This window comes from Heliangelus exortis, chromosome 31, assembly GCF_036169615.1.
Source record: "Heliangelus exortis chromosome 31, bHelExo1.hap1, whole genome shotgun sequence".
Lineage (NCBI taxonomy): Eukaryota > Metazoa > Chordata > Aves > Apodiformes > Trochilidae > Heliangelus > Heliangelus exortis.
The window spans coordinates 945,444-968,252 of record NC_092452.1 but is presented as its reverse complement, the minus strand read 5'-3'; the positions used below and the strand labels follow the sequence as shown (position 1 = coordinate 968,252).

The following is a 22,809-nucleotide window of genomic DNA, read 5'->3' as shown; positions in this document are numbered from 1 at the left end:
TGGGCTACCCCAGCCCCAGCTGAAGCCCCTCAGAGAACATCATCCCCTGCTCCGGCCACAGCTGGGAGCTCTGTCCCCAGGGTCTGCCAAAAACCCACAACCACAGGCCCCCACCCCCACTCCCCCCAGGGTACTCTGAAGGCAGGAAAAGGTTCATTTAGACTTTTGAAAAATCCCAGCAGAGTTGGGGACAAGGCTCAGCGCGAGAGAAAGAGAGAAAAGGCAAGAGAAAAGCACGAGAGAGAGAGAGAGAGAGAGAGAAAAAGAAGAAGGCCTGGGAAAAAAGAAGGCCACAGCCGTAGGGGGAGGAGTAGAAGGACAGGGTCACAATGACAAGAAGGGGCCAGCCAAAGTTTTCAGTGGTCACTCTTTGCATGTGTTTTGCAGTCTCAGTCGTTCGGATTTTGGGGCTCTTTGAGCAATATTGGAGAATGGCTGCCGAGGGCTGGTAGATTCAAGGTTTTTGGTCAAACGCCAAGCCGTAGGCCGATCGTTGGTGGTGCTGTGGGTGGGGTACCATGTGAGGGTTAGGGCCAGCCCAAGTTTTCAGTGGTCACTCTTTGCATTTGTTTGCCAGTCCCGACCGTTCAGACTTCTGGGGCCCCATTGAGCAATATTGGAGAATGGCTGCCGAGGGCCGGTAGATTCGAGGTTTGTGGTCAAAGGCAAAGCCGTAGGCCGATCGTTGGTGGTGCTGTGGGTGGGGTACCATGTGAGGGTTAGGGCCAGCCAAAGTTTTCAGTGGTCACTCTTTGCATGTGTTTTGCAGTCTCAGTCATTCGGATTTTGGGGCCCTTTGAGCAATATTGGAGAATGGCTGCCGAGGGCCGGTAGATTCGAGGTTTGTGGTCAAAGGCAAAGCCGTAGGCCGATCGTTGGTGGTGCTGTGGGTGGGGTACCATGTGAGGGTTAGGGCCAGCCAAAGTTTTCAGTGGTCACTCTTTGCATTTGTTTGCCAGTCCCGACCGTTCGGACTTCTGGGAGCCTTATTGAGCAACAGTGGAGACTGGCCACCGAGGGCTGGCCACTGACAGCCTGGGAGGGGCCCACATTTCAGCTGCTGCTACCCAGTGTCCCCCACTGCACCCCCCCCTCCCCAAAACTGGCCACATTTCACATAGTGCAAACTTCAGGAGTAGAACGATGCTGCCCGGACACCACCCACCCCACGGGACCCCACAGAAACAGCTGTTTTAGTCAAGCTGGGAAGACTTTGCTCCCTACATCCTCGGAAAAGGAAGAAAAAGGAAGGAAAGGAGGAAGGGCCAGGCAGCAGCTGCCAGCCCTCTGCGGACAGAGGAGAAATCCCGGGGGGACCGAGAGCTCCGGACACGCAGCGTGAGCCGCCCAGCCCCGGGAGCTCTGAAACATCACACCCACGGCCACACACCGTGGCTCAGCTTGAGGTTTCCATGCATTGACTTTATTATTTTCAAGTTGGCGAACAATATCGATACGACTGGGTCGAGTAAGGCTATTTTCCTTTTTTTTTTTTTTTTTAAACCTTTTTTTTTTTTTTTTTTAACTTTTTTTTTTTTTTTTTTCCCCCTCCTTTTCCCCTGCACGGGAAGCTCAGACAAAACCCAGACACACGGACCCGCAGACAAACTGCTTGCACACAACACACACGCCAGAACACCGAGACACGGAGGAGGAGGAGGAGGAGTCGTTGGTACCTGACTGGTGATGAGGTCTGTCCTATCTTATTCAAAGAAATGTTTATGTGCATAATATACAGAGGTGCAGCATTTACACACAGGATATTTTAAAGACACAGAGCTTGCTACAGATGCCTTCGAGTCCTCGGAGATTCCTTCCCCGCTGCCCCGCGGGGGCTCCGGCTCCGTCCCAGCCCCGCACCGTGACTCCGAGGGTTTTAATTTAAGAGCCACGATACCGGGAGCCCCCGGTCTCCCCCACCCCCCGGGTCTGGCCTCGTGTGTTACGTTACCCTCCGCCTCCCCGATCCCGCCGAGTCTTGGCTTTCTTGGGGTTTGTGGGTTGTCTTTTTTGTTTTTTGTTTTCTCCTTTTGAAATGCAACCCAGCTCTGCAGAGCCCAGGGAAAAAAAAACCAAACCAAACCAAATATTCAGCCAGGAGAAGAGGTTTGAACACATCCTCGTGTCCTTGGAGAAAACACAAAGAAACAAAGAGAAGGAGGAGAAAAGGGAAAGAAAAAGGAAAAAAAAAAGAGAAAAAAACCAAACACACCCCAAACCAAAGACTCCGCGTGTCCGTGCCAGTGGCGTGTGGATGGGGTTGGTTTTTCCTTTGGTTTCTCACTGAAGGCAAAGGTGAGCATGGCCTGGCCTGACCCCAGAGGTCACACCCGGGGGGACACCCAGGTCCCCCCAACTGTGGTCCCTGTGGCAGGCAGGGGGATGCAGGGACCCTGGGCTGGAGCTGGGATGGAGTGGGGGCAGCTCCTGCCCTCCAACCCCCCCGACTCAGCATCACAATAAAATCAAAGAAAAAGGTTGTTTCTTGGGTCTCTGCAGTTTGCTCCTGGGTTTGGTTTCTCACTAATGGGGGACCCTGGGGTGTCCATGGCTCACCACAGAGGGGGCAAACCAAACAAATGGAAAAACAACTTGTTGGTTTTGTTTTGTTTTGTTTTCCTTTTTTTTGGAGTTTTTAGCTTTGTTTTTTAGTGCTACTTTATATCTGCCAGATTCCAGCCCCAGGCTGGGGACTGCTCCCTCTGCATCTCACTTCTGATGAAGGGAGCAAGGAGGAGGAGAGGGGGGGGGGGGGAAGGAGGATCAGGGACTGAGCAGGGAGGGGGAAACATTGTCCTAAATTAAAAAATAACTTTCAAATTGCCTGCATCTCGGGAACAGCAACGACAAAGAAACAGGCAGAAGATTCTCGTCATTGTTGGGTTAGTTTTGAGTTTCGTGCCGTGCCCGTGGCGAGCGAAGCCGAGCACGGCCCCGGTGCCCTCGGCGGGGTCGTTACATTCAGGGTTCGTCAGCAGTTCTATGGCTCAGGGGGCCGCAGGGCAGGCGGCCCCGTGCTCTAGCAATGGCAGTGCAAATACACCTGGGACTTGAAATGTATTTGTGCTGTTTTGTTTTTTGTTTTTTTTTTTTTCTTTTCTTTACTTTTTTCTTTACTTTTTTTTTTTTTCTTTTCTCTCTCTCTCTCTCTCTCTCTCAAACGCAACTTCCCTTTGTTCATTCATTCCCTAGAAACAAACTCTTTTTTTTTTTCTTCTTCTTAAAACTAAAAATGAAAAAATAAACCCAAAGACACTCTCTTATCCCTTCGCTCTTGCTGCTCTCTATCCCATGGGATGCTAAAGGGAATCCAGACTCATGCTTTAACAAAAGTGCTTATTACTTGAAGCAAGTGCTTTGGACCAAGGGGGCGGAGAGAAACTTCCTTTTTTTCAGAGGTGGGGGCAGCAGAGGGGACGGTGATCGGTGCCTGCATGTTCCAAACCAAGAGATTTCAGTAGCTTTGAGGGGGGTGGTGGGGGGAAGCCGAAAAAGGTCGCTGCTTGGTGAGAGCTACACCAAAGACTGCTGCGCCAGCAGAACACGAAGCAGGAATGGTCCAACTTTGGCATAAAGGTGGGTGGGAAGGAAGGAAGATTTGGGGAGCCCCCAGCACCGGCCCAGAGGAGCCTGGGGGGGTGTGGGGGGACAGGCAGGGCAGCGGAAGTTTCCCTCCATCCCTCTTTACAATGCACTAGGGAAACCATCACAAATCTCGTTTAGCAAAATAATGCATTATTACCAAACACTTTGATTATTACTTAAATTGTCAAGCTGTGCTGTCAAATGTATACAATACAGCGTTAAAGGAGAACAAGACTGGGACCTGCAAGGACACTGGCCACGTGTCCCCTTCCCACCCCACCCCATCTTCCTCCCATGTGCTCCCAAGACCACGGATGCACTGCTGAAACCTCGTTTCCCTCCATCATCATCATCATCATCACTATTATTATCATTATCATTATTATTTTTAATAAGACACGAGGGGAGGGGAGAAAAAGATCCTCACTAAGAGCAAAGAGCACACAGTCACACAAAGCGTGGTGCTGCACAGAAGAAATGGAGAAGCCCTTACAGAGATCACATTGATTGTCTCGCCGTAGTTCCCAGCGTCACGTGGAGCAGAAGGTAACACAAAACAAGGCCAAGAGAGATCGGTTTTCTTCTCTAAACAAAGAAACTGAAAACCACAATAACGCTCAAAAAAAAAAAAAAAAAAAAAAAAAAGAAATTAAAAAATTAAAGGGGGTGTGAAGGAACAGCAGCATTCTCCGTGTGCTCTAAGGAACCCTCACCCTGGCTACAGGAAAACGCCACGCCCAAGCAATGCTAAAGCCACATGGCACCAAGGACCAGGGGACAAGGGACACCAGGGGCACGGCCACACCCCTCCTCGGACAGCCCAGCTCAGCTGCTGCCTCCTGGCTTTCCCCTTCCCCTGGCCCTGGGGTCTGCCCTGCTCCGAACCCAGCCCTGTCCCTGGGAATCGCTGCCAGGGACAGGAGCTAAAGTCAGGGGTGGCTCAGCCCCTTCGTGTGCCTGAAAAAGGAACTTTAGCCCTTGAAGACGACGGCTCAGGACTTTGGACCCATTTTCCTGCCCCACGGGGAGGGCGAGGGCCAGCAGCGAGAAGAAGTGATAAAGTGATGCCCAAATTCCTCCCAGAAAGGGAAAGAGCTGCAAGAGGCAAGTGCGAACTCGACAGCAATGTAAACAAGTCTCTTTTTCCAGTTCTCCTCTGTAGAATACTGAAAAGGATCTTCAAAAAGGATCTTTTTAAATTCAAGTTTTCTGAGTTTATTCTGGTTCCGAACTGAGGTATTCGGTGCAGAAAGGTTAACACTTTCTTTCAAGCTAGAGGGGCTGGGGGGGTTGGGGAGGGGACAAGCCATGGGTTGGGGACACCATCCCACACTGGCACCGAAGGAGGGGACACTCCTGCCCTCAGATCTCACCCATTTCTCAAGTGCTTTGCTGAACCAAGTGCGGGTCGGTACCGGGACGGGGAGTCCCAGCTCCCAGGGAGCAACAGGAAGTCCCCGACCGTGCCAGGAAAAAAATCCTAGGTGAAACGTGAAGAAAATGTGCTTATCACCCAAAGGCCAAGACTGAAACTTCATATTTGGTTCTAAAAGTTTGGCTTTGGTTAAAAGAAAGAAACAAGTGCGAGGGGAACCTCCCAGGGGCTGTCAGCAGCACCCCGGCCCGCCGGGAGCCTCCCAGGAGCATCGGCTCCAAAAAGCACCACGACTGAAACCTGACCAATGCCACCCTGACAGGAGCCACCTTCATTTAGAAATTATTTAAGAAAAAAAAGGAAAAAAAAAAAAAAAAACACCACCTTATTTTGGTTAGAGAAATGTTTTTTCTCTCAGAAGAGCCGCAGCGCGAGGCTCGCGGCAGCAAAAGAGGGGGCGAGCGCCCACCGAGGGCTCCTGGAGAGAGGGGGATCCTTTTCCCTCTGCTCTGATCCCCCAGGGATCCCACCTGGGAAAGGAGCTCGGGGGAGAAGGTGGTTCCCAAGACGCTGCTTCCCTGCCAGCCCCTTCCCTCCATCCCCGTCTTTGGCTCCAAACAGACTCGTGCAGTGGAGGAGGAGTAGGGGGGTTTTGCACATGATACTGCTATAGTAATTCAGAAGGAAAAATAAAAAATAAAAAATAAAAAGGAGAAAAAACAGTGCAACATTCTTGAATGCTCCAAACCTGCATTATAAATATGATTTCTAGAATAAAAAAAAAAGAAAGCCCCAAACAAAAAAAACAATGATTCTTCACACGCGTGCTAATAAACCTGTCAAGATGCTGCATGAGAAAAAACAAACACAGACTTAGGTAGGGTTGTGAATAAGGACTTTGAAGTGCATTTTTCCCTATTAAAAGGCTAAAACTTTCAGAATTTTTTTTTGTTTGTTTTTTGTTGTTTTTTTTTTTAAAGGTAAATGCTTGTTTCTTTATAAATAACATTTTTCCTTTTTTTTTTTTTAAAAAAAAAAAAAGCAACACTGACTATCGCATGGAAACAGCCACGCAAAACAGAACAAAAACTCAAGGAGGAATTGTTTCTTAGGATTCGACACTTTGCCAAGGAAACAAAAAACAAAAAAAAAAACAACCCAAAAACCAACAACCAACCAACAGAATCCCTAAAGTGCCTGGTGAGGGGAGGGAGGCTCCAGCAGTGCATCCGCAGCCAGCCGGCCGCAGGGTTGGGCAGCAGCACCCGTTTTTGCATATAAATGACAGCTGCCAAAAGGATTTTTTTAGTGTCCCAGGTACAGTAGATCTAGATTCAAGTGTTTGTATTGGACTCGCAGGATGAGTGTGAGAGAAAAGTGATTGTGAGAGGAGCAGTTATGGTGGCACTTGGCCAGGAGCTCACACCCACCCCGGCGCTTAGCCAGACCAGATAGTTCCCAGATTCCCACTCCCTGTCCCACCAAGAGTTCAGGCTTCCCCGTCCCAAGGGCTGGGGGCAACCCTGGGGGGCATCCCAGGGCAGGGCAGGGCTGGGCTGGGCACCAGGAAACACTGGGAAGCACTGGGAAACACCGGGAAACAAACACCAGGAAACACCAGGAAACACCAGGAAACACAGGGACCCATTCCAGCCCAAACCAAAGGCTGGGGATAGCCCCCATCCCTCATCCCACGGTGTCCACCTCCCAGAGGGTGCAGTGGGGAGAGTGGGGAGCCAGGCAGGGCCGGGGCCAGCACTGGAGCTGCTCCTTACACCAATCAACAGCTTTGGCACCGCGCTGGCAACCCCGGTGAGAAGGGGAAGCTCTGAACTCTTGGTTTACCCGGCCATGCTCACCGGCCTGCCCAGTCTTGTTCTCCTTTAAAGTGCCCTATATTTATAGAATTTCTAAATAAATATAATAAGATATTAGGTCACCCATAGTTTAAGCTACTCCGAGTAACAGCCGTCCAAGCCGATGGCACCGTGCCGGTCCTTGCCATAGGGGCAGGAGCCGCCGTTGGGCAGGGCGCCGCAGGTGGCGGTTTTGGCCGCGATGCCGCAGTTCTTGAGGAGGTTGAAGCTGAAAGAGCTGATGGCGTCTTTAGGCGGGAAAGGCTTCATGGTGGAGAGGATAAGTGCCAGGCAGTCGGCGACGTCCTTGTTGGGGGCACATGCCAAGGCTGGGGTGTGACCTAGGAGAGAGCTGGGGGTGAGGAGACGCCCAAAATGGGGGCACCTGGGGCAGCTCCTCTTGGGGGGTGGGGATGTGGTTTGGATTTATCCCAAAGGATTCTCCTCTGGGCACTGGCAAGCCTGGCAATTGCAGCTCTGACGTGTGCCTGGGCCAGCAGGAGATGGATGAAAGACCTCAGGAGCCCTGGCAGCACGGCAGGTGCAGTGATATTTTTCACAACTTAAAAGGTTTTTCCAGCAGAGCAAGAACTCTGCTGGGAGAAAAACCTTCTGGCCACAAGCAGCAGCTTTTGCCAACTTGCAAAGTGAGTCAACAGCTCTCTGCTGGCTCAGGCTGGGTTGGCTGCATGCTGGCAGGAGCCAGACAGCCAGCAGAAGAGGCACGGTGGGGAAAAGACACATTTCAAACACCTGCAGGACCTGGAACTGCTTCCACTGGGGATGGTGGGTGCCAACATGCTCACCCAGGCTGCTCCTGCCACGCCAGAGCTGAAAAGGGGTGCTCAGGGATATGGAAATTCTCCTGATCCCAGCTGAGCGCTCCCCTCCCGGGCAAACCCCATCCTCCAGGGCCACAGAACTAAACCACCTGGAAGCCCCCCAGGACCACCCACCTTCTTCATCCACAGCCAGCACGGTGGCACCTCTGCTGAGCAGGGCCTGGACGACAGAGGCCAACCCATTGCGAGCTGCGATGTGGAGCGGCCTGGGGGGACAGGGGACACCGGCAGCGTCAGCCCCGCCGCAGAGCCACCCACCACAGACCCCCTCTGGAGCCCTGAGAGGGGCTTGGAGGGCAAACACTCACCTGATCCCCAGTGTCAGGGCAGAGGTCCCACCACAACCACCCCCTCTGCATCTGCCTCCCCCCAGGCCCCGGGTAGCAGCTGCCCCAATACTCACATCTGCAGAGCGCTGTTGCTTGCATTGATAAGGCCAAGGTCTTGGGTTTCCCCCAGGATCAACAAGGCACACTTTTCATGGCCCTGGAAAGGAGAACAAGCTGCTCGGGGTGCAGGGGACTTGGGGCTGTCCCTGCAGCACCCAATTCCCTGGGGTACAGACACGGTCCGGGGGGCAGGGAGAGGAGGGGAACCCCTCGTGTGATGGGGGCTGCTCCTACCTTGCTGCAGGCCAGGTGAAGAGCTGTGTTCTTGTTGACATCCAGCACAGTTATATTTGCTTTTGCTTGGAACAGCAGGAACTCTGAAAGGAACAGGGAGAGCTGCTATGGAGGAGAACCCACAGAGAACCCAGCAGTGTGGGGACAGGCGCTGGGCTGTCCCCGAGTGCTGATGGGGATAGGCTGGCCCCCATGGGACAGGGTGACAGGGGTGGCCTGGAGAAGCTCCCAGCCCTGGTGGGGGAAGGCAGCTGCCAGGCACGTACCGACGGCTGCGGTGTGCCCGTTCTCAGAAGCCACCATGAGGGGAGTCCTCCCCAGCTTGTCGGTCGTGTCCACCTCAGCTTGGTGGCGCAGAAGCAGCTGTAAACCATGGACGTTGTCTGCAAAGGCAGCAGCGTGAAGGGGGGTCCTGGGCAAGGGAGAAAAAGCAGGTAAAGAAAAGGGCACAGCACCCAGCCAGGCCTGCAGATGTGTTTGGAGACATCAGAGACTCTTTGTGCCGTGGGAAGTTGGGTGGGAATCGCTGCAGGAGTCACAGACACCACCCAATAGCACCAGGGAGGGGGTGAGGAAGAGGATGAGCCTGCACTCACCTTCCTTTGGCATCTCTGCTATTAACAATCTTGGCACCTAATGCTTCCACCAGCATTTCTGCAGTGCCGTCCTGGTTGTTAATTCTGCACAGGAGAAGGAAAGTTAGAGCAAGGCCAAGGAGCATGAACACATCTGCAGTGAAGAGCCCTGGGCAAGCAGGGCAAGGTTTGGAGCTCCTGGGACCACGTAGCCCCCCCCACCCAGGTCACCCCAGGGCACCTCCCCAACACCACTTACACTGCACAGTGCAATGGAGTAAAGGGATTTCCTTCTAGGTATGCAAACGGATTGTGTTCAAGTAACAGTTCAAGACAATCTTCATGCCCTGTGAGGAGAGAGGGACAGAAATACATTACCCTGCAGATCCTCACCTGCAGTGGAGCAAGAAGGGGCTCAAGGTTGCCACGCCCAAAGTGCTGGAGGCCCCAGAGGCTGCACACAAAGTGCTCAAACCAGCCCATTCCCCAGCAAATAGGTGGCAGACAGAGGCACAGCCTGGCTCTTCCCAGCTCCCTCCTCCCCATCAACATAGCAGAGCAGAGCAGATGCAGCCCAGGTCCTCACCACTGTATGAAGCCCAGTGCATTGGTGAGTAACCACTGTAGTCCACCACAGAGTCCAGAGGGTCAGTGGAGAGGGCTGCCTGCAGCAGAGTCCTCAGGACTTCCAAGTGCCCACAAGCTGACGCAAAGTGGATCGGGGTCCGGCCTTTGAAATCCCGACACAGGACGAAGGCATCATGGTCCAGCAGGGCAGCCAGGCAGTCCTCACAGCCTGTCACAGCCTGCACACAGGGAAGAGGACCAGGAGATAGGATCTCAGCCTTTGCTCATTTAAATGAACTACCCCCTTCTTCCCCAGCTCCCTTCTGAAATGCTCAGGAAGGGAAATCGGGCTCTTCTGCTGGAGCATCTTGTGACCCCCTCCTGGTCCTCCAAGCAGCCTTGTTGCAGGGTGTTGGGGATGAGCAGGAGTGTTGGGGCTCTGGGCCTACCCTGGTCCCCAGGACACTCACCCCTCGGTGCAGGGCAGTCCTTCCCCTCTTGTCTGTAGCATCAGCTGTGGATCCTTTCTCCAGCAGGAGGTGGACGCAGTCGACGTGGCCATTCATGATCGCCAGCATCAGTGGGGTTCTGTGGGGGGGACAGAGGCAGCAGGGTTTGGAAATCAGCTGGGTCCCAGAATTGCCCTGTCCCTTATCCCATCCCCCTGTGAGGAGCCACCCTGCGAGAGCCACACAGATCCCAAGGGAAATATCAGGACAAACTCACTGGCCGTGGATGTCCATGACGTCGGTGATGTCTGCCCGCTCCCCACTGTCAATCAGGAGGTGCAGGGAATCCGTGTTCCCATTGGCAGCTGGGGAAGCACAGGAGGAAAGGAGGAGTCACATGGACACGTCCCCTCCATCCAGACACCACCCCAAGGCAAGGGAAGAGGCTGGTGCCCAGCAGCCAGGCACTGGGGGCTGAACAAACTCAGTGGTTTGGTCTCTTCTCCCAAGCAGCTACCAGTAAGACAAGAGGGCATGGTCTTTAGCTCTGCCAGGGGAGGTTTAGGTTGGATATTAGGAAAAAGTTCTTTCCAGAGAGGGTGATCAGGCATTGGAGTGGGTTGCCCAGGGAGGAGGTGAATTCTCCATCCCTGGAGGTTTTTAAGAAGAGACTGAATGTGACACTCAGTGCCATGGTCTAAGAACCACAGGGGGAGTGGATTAAGGGTTGGACTTGGTGATCTCAGGGGTCCTTTCCAACCCAGCTGATTCTGTGAAACTCATTAGGTGGTTGCTGGGCTGCAGGATCAATTAGCACAATCATGGGACAAGCTGAGGACATCACCCCAACCAAAAGACTCCATGGGTGATGGGGCAGCCTCGGCAGCAGCGGCACCGAGAGCTGGAAGGGCTCTGGACCCGCTCCCCTGCTGTCCCCCACTGTCACCAGACCCTCTCCCCACCCTCACCAGCAGCGTGCAAGGGGGTCCACTTCCTCTTCCTCTCCTTCACCAGGGCAGATGCGCCGTGGCTGGTGAGCACCTCCACACACTCCGTGGATCCTCTCTCCGTGGCGAGGTACAGTGCCGTCCGACCCTTGTGGTCCCGCACGTCGAGGTTCACCAGGGTTTCGGCAAGTGTCTTCAGGGCTTCACAGTGACCATTATAGGCCTGAGGACAGAGCAGACCCCATTAAAAGTAGTGCCTGGAGAGGTTGCACCCAGAATTTCCCCCCACACATCCCCGGGAGAATTCCTGCTCCCTGGGTGCCCCCAGCAGGGTGAGCTCCTGTCCCATGCAAAGCCCTCATCCGCTCCCACCCCTGCCCATGCTCTCCAAACTGCAGCAACCAGAAAGTCCTGAAGAGCACCAGGAATTTAACACAGAAATCCATAGGACTTTGACCAAGAGCTGGGAGAAAGCCGCTCCCAGAGCCTTTCCTCCTCTGCTCCACACCAGCAGCATCAGGGACCTTGCCAGCACCACCCAGGAGCAGGAACCTCTCCAGGACACATCAGGAACCCCGCAGGGAGCCAAGAACCCTGTGCAGCCCTGGGGCTGGGCCAGCTGTACTCACAGCTAAATGCAAAGGGCTGACTGGAACGGTGCTCTCCACATCCTCCAGGCAGTTAAAAGACATTTCCAGGAGCTGCAAAAGCAATACAAAATTGTGACAGATCCTGGACCCAAAGAGGCCCTGACAAACACCCTGACCACCATCAGCCTGGCTAGAAAACCTTCTCATCTGCTTCAGAGAGACCTGAATCTCCCTGCCAGCAGAGAAAACCTGGAGGACAAATCCCTGCCTGCCGTGCCCACAACACAAACAGTCCTTCCTCCACCACTGGATGCCTCAGGGATGAGCACATTCCCTCGGGGGGGTTACTGCTCCCCCAGCACAGGGGGGTTTTCTCTGCTCACTCACCAGCTCAAGGTTCTGCCTGTTGCCATACGCAGCTGCATAGTGGACAGCAGTGTATCCCTGCTTGTCCCGGAGGGATGGGTCAGCACCATTATCCAGCAAGAACTCTAAACAGCTGCAAGGAGCAAGAGGAAGGGGAGATGAAGGGCAGGGGGAGGCTGGGGAGCAGAGACATGCAAGGACTCCCAGCTTTGACCCCAGAGCAGGTGCTGTATGAATCCCCTCAGGGCATGCAGAGCCCACGGGAAGCGGGGAGCAGGACACAGGGGCCAAGGATCAAAGCAGATGTTTCCTCGAGGATTGCTGCTGCGTTCAGCGTGAGCAGAAGCCAGGTATGGCAGGCAGCAGAACACAGGGGTTTGGGAAGGGGCAAACCAACAAACAGCCAAAGAAACAGAGTGCAGACTCACAAGAATGCCTCCTTCATCCTGGACTCCTTCAGCGGCTCCTCGTCATTGTCATGGCTGTTCCCTGAAGGAGTCTCTGCTCTGAAAGTCCAGAGATCTGCATCAGTTTGCTGCTCACCCCTTCCCCTCCCACCCTCCTCAAAGCACACCCCTTCTCTCCAACCACTGAGCAGGGGAGGTGCAGAGCCCCCCGGAGACCCTCACCTCCTGTACGTGTCCGAAGCAGCAGCATAGTGTAAGGGGGTGCAGCCTTTGCAGTCAGCCTCATTAATACTGGCTCCAGCTGTCACCAGTGTCACCGTACACTGGTAGCTGCCATTGGCAGCTGCGTAGTGCAGGGGAGTCCTGGGGAGGGGGAAGAGGTGGGGGTCAGCAGCACTCCCTGTCAAAGGTGGGGAGACCAAACACACCCCGAGCCCGGGCTCAGTGCGTGGGGCTGGAGGATGCACCCCGGCTCCTCAGCACACTCACCTCCCAAATTTATCTCTCCTCCTCAAGTCAGCACCGCTGCTCAACAGCAAATTAAGACATTCAACGTTCCTACAGGAGGCAGGGAGAGAGGTCAGACACCAATCAGAAAGGACCACGGCAAGAACACAAACTCCTCCTAGCTGCAGATGAGGCAGCCTGGCTGGGCTGAAGCTCAGCTCCACCATCTCTGGGCAGCTCCAGAGCTGCAGCCCTGGCTGGATGCTGCACAAAGCTCTTCCCTGCTCTCCCCTGAAAGAACCCTCCACACCTCTGCCCCCCTGGCACTACCCTGCACTGCGTGGAGCTCTCCCACAACCAATTACAGAGGCTTGAGCCCTGGCGTTAGTGCAGCTGACGCGTTGGATTTTAGGCTATAAAAAAGATCTGGGATTTCTGGTTTTTGCGTCAGTGCTTTGTTGTTCCTGCTGCTCAGGCAGGACGATGGCTCTGTCACAGCTCTCCTGCCTCACACAGACACAACACAAATGAGGTCCTCAACAGGATGCTGCCCCTCTGCCACATCGCTGTCACCACTCCGTGTGGAACCAAACTCCCCGGCAAACACCACGGGGGGTCTGCACAGCCAGATAAATCCCTGCTGCTTTTCAGGCACCACCTCGTGAGCCCCTCCCACACCCCCCAGCCAGGGAAGGGTTTTAGTCCCATTTTAAAGAAGGACAAAGAGCCACAGAGGGGAGGCACTGGTGGGCCAGAGTCAGCAGCAGAACAGGGCCACGAGGTTTCCATTTTCAGCTCTGCTCCAAACACAAATCTCTGTTTGGGAACTGCACCAAGGGGCCTGACCAAAGCCCTGCTGGGTTGCTGCAGGGTTGGGGGGCTGGCAGGGTGGGAGCAGTGCCCTGTGCCCAGCTCACCCTCCAGAAGCAGCAGCGTGGAGGCAAGTCCTCCCGAGGTTGTCAGGAGTGTTGATATCGAAGCCTGCTGACAGCACGTGCTCGTTGCTCAGCGAGGAGACGATGCTGTACAACTGACCTGGGGGGCAGGAGGGGCAGGGGGTCAAGGGGAAGCTCAGGGGTCCCCCAAGTGCCCCCCACAGCAGGAGGGGCAGCCCAAGCCACTCACCTGAGGAAAGTAGCTTACGACAACAGTCGGAAAATCCAAAGAGAACAGCTAAGTGCAGAGGGAACATGTCGTGGATCCCACGCCTGTTGGGAGATGAGATGGGTGTCGGGATGGATCATTTCTGCACCCCACAGCCCAGGGCAGGGCAAGGGAGGAGAAGTCCTTCCCTACCTTGCAGTGTCAGCACCATTCGTCATCAAAGTACTAATTAGCAGCTCATGGCCATATCTAGCAGCAACGTGGAGAGGGGTATTGCCGTATTTGTCAGCACAGTCGATCTCGCTGCCTAGAAAGGAGAAGCCAAGCACTTTGCCAGTGGTCTCTGTGTTCCACATCACCCTCTCAGGGACTCAGTGGGGTCCTCAAGTCCGTTCAGTATTACACAGGAGATCTGACATCTGCTCCAGAGCTGAGAGCCCACTTGTCTCCTGCAAGGCCAGGGCACTCACTCTCTTCCCTTCACCCAGGAGGGGATGTTTGAACCCCTGGAGGTCTCTGGTTAAACCCCAGGGTGTCTGCCAAGCCTGTAGCTCTCTCACAAGAATATTGTCTTTCAGGCTGGCAGTGGCAGTGGGTACATGCTTTGGCTGCAGCAGCTCTGACCTGGCTGGAATTTCCAGCCCCTGGTCTGCACTTTTCTGCCCTTGAGGGCACGCAGGCTCCCTGCCACCCCGAGCAGCACAGGGCCACCAGCAACGGCCCCACGGGCACAGACTGAGCTGGGCTGATAATTGCAGAGCTCTTGAACCCTTTGAGGAACCATGCAGGGAAGTCCTGGAGGCCAGTGGGGGACCCAGGGCCTGAAGGAGGAGCCACTCACCGTTCTGGATGAGGATCTGCGAACGTGTGAACCGCCCGTGAATGGCAGCCATGTGCAAAGGGCTCTTCCCCTCCTTACTCTGTGGAGAGCAGAAGCCACCGTCACGTCAAGCTTCCCACCAAACACCCCAAAACTCTGCCCTCTGTCCCTGCTCCACACAGCCCAAAGCTGCCAGACCTGAAAGTTGACGTCTGCCCCGTTGTTCACCAGGAGCTCCAGGCACAGGGCCCCGTTGGTGGAGACAGCAGCGAAGTGCAGGGGGGTGAAGCCCTTCTCGTTGGGCTGATTGACATTGGCGCCGTAGTTGACCAGCTCGTTGGCCACAGCATCTTGGCCCATGTAGCAGGCAATGTGAAGTGCGGTGTTACCAAAGGTATTGGGTTCATCAATCTGTGGGAGCAACAAACCCCAGAAGATTTGAGGATTCAGGAAAGGGAAAAAGGCAGCCAAGACCCAGCCAGGGCTCCTGACACTCCCCTCAGCAGCTCCTCTCCACTCCCAGCCCACCCTGCTCGTGGCCAAGGGGGTCTCACCTCAACCCCCAGCCTCAGCAGGTGACGCACGACTTCGACCTGGCCGCTGGCTGCCGCGGTGTGCAGCAGGGTGTAGCCCTTCTTGTCCTTACACATCACATCAGCTCCCCGTGCCACCAGCAGCTTCAGAACTTCCAAATGCCCTGTCCAGGAGACAGTGGTAAGAGCCAGGAGACCCCCGACAACAGAGACCTGGGCACAGCAGATCCCCCCCTCGCCCTGAAAGCTGAACCCAGAGGCAGCAAGCGGAATGGGAAAAGGAACCAGACTGATGCCTGTAGGGAAAACCTTACCCAGGAAAGCTGCCCAGTGGATGGGCTGGCGCTCCTTCTTGTCACAAGTACTCAGGCTGGCCCCTTTGTTCAACAGCAGGTTCACCATCTGGGGTGAGGAGAAGCAGTGAGAGTGGCAGAGCTGCCGTTCCCCCCCACCACCCGCGGTGCCCAGAGCCAGGAAAGGGGACACAGGTGAGTGTGGGTCCCTCCTCTCCTACTTTGAGCTGTTCTTCCCCACCACCCATGAAGCCCAGAGCCAGGAAAGGGGACACAGGTGTGTGGGGGTCCCTCCTCTCCTACCTCGAGGTGCCCACTGTGCACGGCGTGGTGCAGAGCCGTGCGGCCCGTCCGGTCGGCCACGTTGACGGTGCTGAGCAGGGGGATGATGGCCTCCACGCACTTGGTGGCCCGGTTGGCAGCAGCCACGTGCAGAGGAGTTTGCCAATGCTTGTCGCGGGCATTGACATCCGCCGAGTGCTTCAGGAGGAGGTGAAGTGCCTTCTGGCAGGGGCAGAGGAAAGCAGAGCTCTAACCCAGCCTGCTGGAAGCCCCGGGACGCTCCAGCCAGGCAGGAGAAGCTGCACCGGGACACCGGCGTGGCAGAGGCACAGTGCCACGTGATTTAACGGGGTGCAAGTGCTCCCCAGGGACTCACGAGGTGCAGAGGGGGTGACAAACATGACCCACTGACCTATATTGGGGAATTATTTCCCCCAGCCCAGCCCAACCAACCCAGCCCCACACGCAGGCACAGCCAACACCACAGGGAAGTACACGTTCCCAGTAAACACCTTCACCAGAGGTTGGGATTAATGTGTTGCATCCCCTGCCTGCTCCTGATTAAGAGGGTTCACAGAATGGGTCAATGCGTGGTAACTTGCTCTGGGTGTCAGTCAGGGCTCTGATCCCCTGGCTCCAACCAACATGACCACAAAATTTCTTGCTCTCCAGCAAATCAAAACAGGACAAAGTTAAGTGGGATGAAGTTAAGCCCACAAAAGCTAAATGTCAGGAAATCTTTCCAACAAGATCCGTTGGAATCAGTTCCCGGGAGAAAGGGCAAGAGTCCCACCATCCCTCCAAGAAATTAAAGCTGGATTAGACAAAGCCCTGGGGAAAGCCAGGCGGAGGATATTGTGGGGAAAACCCACGTGCTACCTCCTGAAGGATGGAGGGAAGGAAACCAAGGAGATTGTTTTCCAGCCTCTGGGATATGTTTGTCTCCACCTCAGCCAAAACCAGGTGAGAGGAAAAGGAGAGGGAGCAGCAGGGTCAGTGCCCACCGCCCAGCCCAGGGAGCAGGCAGGGACCTCACCTCATTCCGAGAAGCCGCAGCACGGTGTAAGGGGGTGAGCCAGACCGTGTCCTTGGCGTTCACATTAGCACCTGAGGAGGACAAAAAGAGGGCTCAGGGGGTAGAGAGGCTGCCCCCCTTCCCCTGGGGCACTGATTTTTGCTGCAGGCTGCATCTCTACATTAGAAAGGACAGGTGACAGCTGACTGCCATCCCAGCTCCAGGGCTGCACCAAGCACTTTGGTCCCATCACTCCCAAAGCCCCCCTGCCCCTTTCTGCTGCTGAAAAGTCAACACATGGCCAGGAAAAAAATCACCCCGGGGCAGGTAAGGGCATCCCATGCTGCAGATGGAGCTGAACAGCCCCAATCCTGTTTAACAAGCCCTGAGTGAAGGATTTCCCCAAGTCTCTCCCTATCAGGGTCAGGTGGGACCACACCAGCCTCGGCGTCCCCCCACGTCACCACCAAGCTGCTGAGAAGCCCACAGTGCCCCGAGGTGGAGGCAGATGAGGAGATTCTCCTGTCTGCACCACGTAGGCACAGGACCCAGCAGCAGGGCTGGGAGGCTCTGGAGGGACAGGGAGAGCAGCTCTGCACCAAGGAACACAACCCAAAACTGAGCAAAATCCTGAATTTCGGCTCTGCTCCTCTGAGTGTCCTGGCATCTGAGCACCTCACTGCATCCTCCACTGCCACCCTGCACACATCCCCCTCCTGGCTTGGTTTCCACTTTGGCTATTTCAGGTCTAAGATGTTTCTCTCCTGAACAAACCTCTTAGGATTAGGGCAACATTTCCTAATCCTCCTCTGGCTGCAACCTGGCTTAAGCATGAGCACAGGGCTGCAAAACTATTGCTCTGCACCCCCCAGGCCAGGGGAGGTCAGGGAGATGCTGCAGGTTCCTCAAAGACCCAGTGCCCTGAGTCCCAGCCCTCACCTGACAGGATGAGGAGCTCCAGGATTGCAACATCTCCTATGTAGGCAGCAGCATGCAGCGGCGTTCGGCGTTCTTGGTCCTGAGCAGGGATGTAAGAAACACATGAGCTCTGAGGGCTGGAAGACCTCTCACAGCAAAATCCTCCTCCCCATTCTGCCCCAAGACTCCCAGAAGCTTGTGGAGCACCTCAGGAGGTGGAACAACCCCAGGAGAGCTTCAGCTGCTCATGTCACCCCCAGAGACCGACCCAACCTGGTGCTCCTGGACCTAACAAAGGTCTGGAACCAACAATAAAACCTCTGAGAATCACAGACAGCTTTCAAGTGACCAGTCCCATGGCTGCTGGAGGCCAGGAGGGTGCAGAAGCCCCTCTCTTATCTTTGACTGCATTAACCAAAATAAAAGACATCTTTCACTTGTGTGTGCTCAGGGAAGGGCCCTGGGTAACCTTCGTCTCCAAGCACTCAGCTTGGGCTCTCCTCAGGGAATGTGCCAAGTACCAACGCCAGGAAGCAAACAAATAAAAAGCCAAAGGAGCACAACTCAATCTGAACCCCAGATTTTGGTTGGGGGGGGGCAAAAAAAAAAGTAATTGCTGGCTTTTATGTTTTTGGTAACAAGTTGCACTGGCACAGCCAGGCAGGAAGATGTGAAAGTGAAACCCAGCTGGCAGGTCACTGAACAAGCACCAACATTTCTAAACCTGCACACAGAAAGGAAATTAAGTGTTAACAATTGTGGTTTTATTCCTTCAGCAGCTGCACAAGGGCTCAGCAAAACAATCCCAACCCTGACACGAGAGGACCAAGAGCTGCTGGGATCTGACCCAACCAGTCACAGAAAAAAAAATCCCCACACTATCTCCATGGAATAAAGTCAGGAACAACAGGATCGCTCGCCCCGGCTGGCACCAGCACCAGGCTGCCCACAGCACCCTGAGAGAGCCACAGCCTCTGCCCTGGGTTTCACACCACGAGGATGGAGATGGGAGAACACCCTGAGCAAGGGCTCGGTGAAGCCAACAGCAACGTGCCAAAAACCCATCAGCTGCCAGCAGAGCTGGGAGCAGCAGGGACTGGGTGATGCCACAGCTCTGAGCAGAGCAAGAGATGAACCAGAACAGGATGCTCCTGCCCAGAGCTCACAACTTATCCCAGCTTTTGGGCTGAAAGCACAGGAATTGCTGATCCGGCACCGCTCCAACTGTGCCACCGTGTCAGGCACAGCCAAGCCACCAGCTGTCCCCACAGGGCTCACCTACACATCTGCTGCTGGCCCCAGAGCTGGCAGCTCCAAGGGGATCACACAAAGCAGGCAGACAGGAACACTCACAGCCAGGTTTCACCCCATCCCTTGCTGGTTTCCACGTGAGGACATGCCAGGCTTGTCACCACCAGAATGGGGCCACCCAGGAGCCAGCCCAGCCACATGTGGGACCAGAGGGATGTGTCCAAACCTCTCCCACCCTCCCCATCCGCTCTGGAACAAGCATCAAAACCACCCTCAAGTTTGAGACAAGTGCAGTGGGAACTCCTCCTGACCCTCGTGAGGTGACCTCAGCCTTGATGAGCAGCTCAGCCTTGCTGAGCACCTCCTTCCCCTCAGAACAATCTGCTCTGGAGCCAGACCTGCTGCACTCACACTGAACTATTTTGGCTCACCATCCCAAAGCAGGAAAAGGTGAGCTGACCTCAGAGGCAGCAAAGCCTCCACAGAAAGTCCTCCCACACACCCCACAGCCTCACAGTTCTGCATGGCCAAGAGCTTTGGGAGGTTCCAACCACCTCCTGGGATAGGATTCCTGTTCTTCCATGTGCCCCATTTTACAGCGGGCAAGATCCCAGCGATGGGACAAAGCTGAAGAGCAAATGGTGGCTGAGCTGGGAGTGGAATCCAGGAATCTTTTTGTTTCAAAATTTGAGCTGTGAGCAGCCTCACCCTCCTCGGCAGCACCCACACCTCTACCCTCTCCACACGGCAGGGAACAGGGGGGAGGGAAGGGGCACAAGCATGGCTGGTGGCACTCACCAAGACATTAATGTTCTCCTTCTGGTTCAGCAGCGACCGAACCTCCTCTATGTCACGGTTGAAGATGGCTTGGACCAGAGGAGGCTGCAAAGAGAAAGAGAGGCAAGTGGTGAAGGTGACATCCCTGTGCCACTACCAGGGACCAACCTCCAAAGCAGCACAGGTGCTTTTTGTGGGTTTTTTTTGTTGGTGAGCAGACCAAGGAATGGCTGGAAAAGCTTTCCCTCCTCCTGAGCCCGAGGTGCTGTGTGGATCTCAGCCCAGCAGCATGCCCAGGGCACAGCTCTGCTCTCTCTTCTGTCCACAGCTTTAACCACAGCCAAAAAACCCCTTCCTCTGAGCTGGCCCAAGTCTCCTGGTACCAGACAGGTCTCATGCAGGCAGGGAATCAGGTTCCCCAAGGCCCAGCTCCTGCTCTCCTGCAGTACCTCCTGAGGAACACCTACAACACTGCCCAGGCTCTGATGGAGCCAAGAGCCCAGACTGGAGCTCCTCCCAATCCCTGCTGCTCACATCTCAAAGAAATCACCTGGCAGACCCTGGGACAAACCCAGAGCAGAACCCAGCCCAGGTGACAGAACCAGTGGTGCCGTGGGCTGCAGAACCCACAACAGCCAGAGCTGCCCCAGCTTCTCTGGTGGGTCAGGTGCTGCCCAACCCCTGGGCACTGCCCTGGAATTTGCACCTGTGTCTTGTTCCACCAGCCCAAAAATGCCATTTTCATGAAGCAGATTCTTTAGGGCAGAGCCTGGGGCTGCCCCAGTTCCATCCAACTTTTGGCACCCCACAACTGCCCAGGGAGGTTGTGGAGCCATCCAAATCCCACCTGGAGGTTTTCCTGTGTGACCTGCTCCAGGTGACCCTGCTATGGCGGGGGGGGGGGGAGGGGGGGGGGGTTGGACTCGATGATTTTTGAAGGTCCCTCCCAACCCCTCACTTTGATTCTAGGATTCTGCCACCAAACCCAACCATTCCTCCTGCAGCCACTGCACGGTGGGTCCGGGGGAAGCCCTAGGTGCCGGCTCCAGTGATCGGTACCAGTGAACCCCCCCCCTCATCCCGACAGAACCGTGGAGCTCCGGTTTCCAGGCAACCCCTTCCCGGCCTCGATCCTCGGCTCACCCCACCATCACGGTAAAACCAGTTAAAAAACACATCCCGGGTCAGAGGGAAGGGGTGAGTCATTCCACTGGAATGCAGCAGGCTCAGCATCACTCGTTAGACATTAAAAAAAAAAAAAAAAAAAAAGTTGTTTTCCTCTTTTTTTTTTTTTTTTTTTTTCTTTTTTTTTTTTTTTAATGGGGGGGGGGTTATTAAAATCTCAGAGGATAATTCTACCCTGAGCAGCCTTCGGCAGCGTGCGGTTTGCAGCAGTGCTGGGTCTGACACACCCACCCACCATTCCCGGGGAAAGCTCAATGTTTGGGTTACCAAAAATATAAAGTTTTATTTAAATCCCGGAGCGGCCCCTGCTCCTCAGCCCCCTCCCGCCCCCCCACCCACCCAGGAGCCCCGAACACCCGGGGCAGACACCGACCCACAAGGGGGGGCGAGATGAAATATTTGGTTCCGAGAGGGCCCCGCAGCCCCCACCTCTGAAACTGAGGTGGATAAAGGTGATTTCTGTAAAATGTGTAGGGAAGAACCAACACCCGCGCTCACTGCTCCGCTGCCGCGGTACCGACACGGAGCCCACGAGTGGGAGAAGGCAACAGGGGGGGGATCTCGGGAGACCCCCGCGATGGAGGCGGCCTTAGAAGCCGGTGTGGGACGCATCTTGCACCCCAGGGGTGTCCCCAGACCCCAACAGGGACAACCTGCACCCCGAGAGTGTCCCCAACCCCCCGGGGCCGCGCTGCACCCCACGGCAGCCCCACAGCCCAGAGGGGACGGGCCGGGGGCAGCGGGGGGTGCAGCGGACCCGGGGCAGGCCCGGTTCTGTCCGGGTGTCCCGTCCCCGACAGGGCTGGGAGTCCCGGGGCGAGAATTTCGCTCACCCCGGGAGCTCCCGGTCCTGCTGGGCCCGCTCCCGCCGGCCCCGATCGGAGCGGCGCGGTCCCGGATCCGGGCCGGGGCTGCGGCGGGGCGGTGCGGGAGGCCCGGCGGGCCCCGCGGCGGGTGGGAGCGGGCCGGGCCCCCCTGCGCGGCGGAGGGCCGGGGACCGCGGCCTGGGGCGGCGGCCGAGCCGGGCCCGGTAGCGGCGGCGCGCAGTATAGGCCGCGGATCCTCGGGCTGGAGTGGCGGCCCGGGCGGGGACGCCGCGGGGGCAGCGGGCGAGCGCGGGGATAGCCGTACCTGGTCCGTGATGCAGAGAACCCCCATCTCGGGGCCGCCCTCAGCGCCCAGCTCCCGGCATCGGGCTCCGGCCGCGGCGACTCGGCTCGGGCGGCTATCGGGGCGGGGAGCGGCTGAGCCCGCCCACCGCCCGGGGAGCGGCAGCCGTCTCCGGGACGCAGCGCCGCCGCCGGCAGCCATCGCCGGGACCCGCGGGGGGGCTGCAGGAGGGCGGACGGGGAAGCCCCCGACAGGGCCCGGGGGGTCCGGCGCGTCCCTAGCAGCAAACTCCCCCGTCCCGAATCCATTCCCCCATCCCCACGCCCGGCGGGGGGGAGGCCAGGGCGGTGGGTGAGCCCCACACCGGCACGGATGGAGGGAAGGAGGGAAACCCCGCTGGAGCTGCCCCGGTTCATGGGGTCCGGCTGCAGGAACCATCCCCTGGGCGAACGGTGACACCGGGGTGACACCACCGCCCCAGGACCCCTTCCCTCCGCCGGGCTGGAGGGCAACAGGTGCCGGGGGGAAGGTGTGCTGGGCCAAGGGGCAGCTCTGCCCTGCGGAGCCGCCTCGATCCCGCAGCTCCCACTGCTCCCGTCATTGCCCAGGATGCAGCACAGGCTCGGGCATCACCTCAGCCGCTCCCCGAACAATCGGGGCCCCTCAGTCCCCCCCAAACCCCACGCAGGCTCCAAAGGATCGGGTCCTGCCCAGCTGCCTCCATCCCTGGTTGGAATAACGTTCATTGCAGGAGCGGGCAGTGGCCTCCACCATTCCCGCTGCCTAGAGGCAGTTCTTGGCGTGTTGTTGCCCCAGCTCTGCCCGGTCGGGGGGTGGGACACAGCCCCCGGTGCTCCCTATCCCTCAAAACCCGGGGCCAGGCGGGGCCGGG

The 22,809-nt window shown here is 56.4% G+C and overlaps 1 protein-coding gene across 1 annotated transcript; it reads right to left on the bottom strand.

Moving 5' to 3' along the window:
- Positions 1–1,407: 1,407 nt before the first annotated feature.
- ANKRD52 (ankyrin repeat domain 52) lies at positions 1,408–22,159 on the bottom strand. The gene is made up of 28 exons (XM_071729617.1): positions 21,939–22,159; positions 19,644–19,727; positions 17,616–17,694; positions 16,698–16,768; positions 15,683–15,883; positions 15,401–15,488; positions 15,108–15,250; positions 14,752–14,964; positions 14,575–14,653; positions 13,926–14,040; positions 13,755–13,837; positions 13,547–13,664; positions 12,672–12,740; positions 12,405–12,545; positions 12,204–12,281; positions 11,797–11,908; positions 11,449–11,520; positions 10,841–11,042; positions 10,150–10,237; positions 9,894–10,011; positions 9,443–9,662; positions 9,116–9,203; positions 8,878–8,961; positions 8,548–8,693; positions 8,282–8,364; positions 8,062–8,144; positions 7,773–7,864; positions 1,408–7,157 (listed from the first exon to the last, which is right to left on the bottom strand). Exons 1-28 carry the CDS (start codon positions 22,116–22,118, stop codon positions 6,913–6,915), a joined length of 3,375 nt encoding a protein of 1,124 aa, XP_071585718.1. The 5' UTR covers positions 22,119–22,159; the 3' UTR covers positions 1,408–6,912.
- Positions 22,160–22,809: the final 650 nt, after the last annotated feature.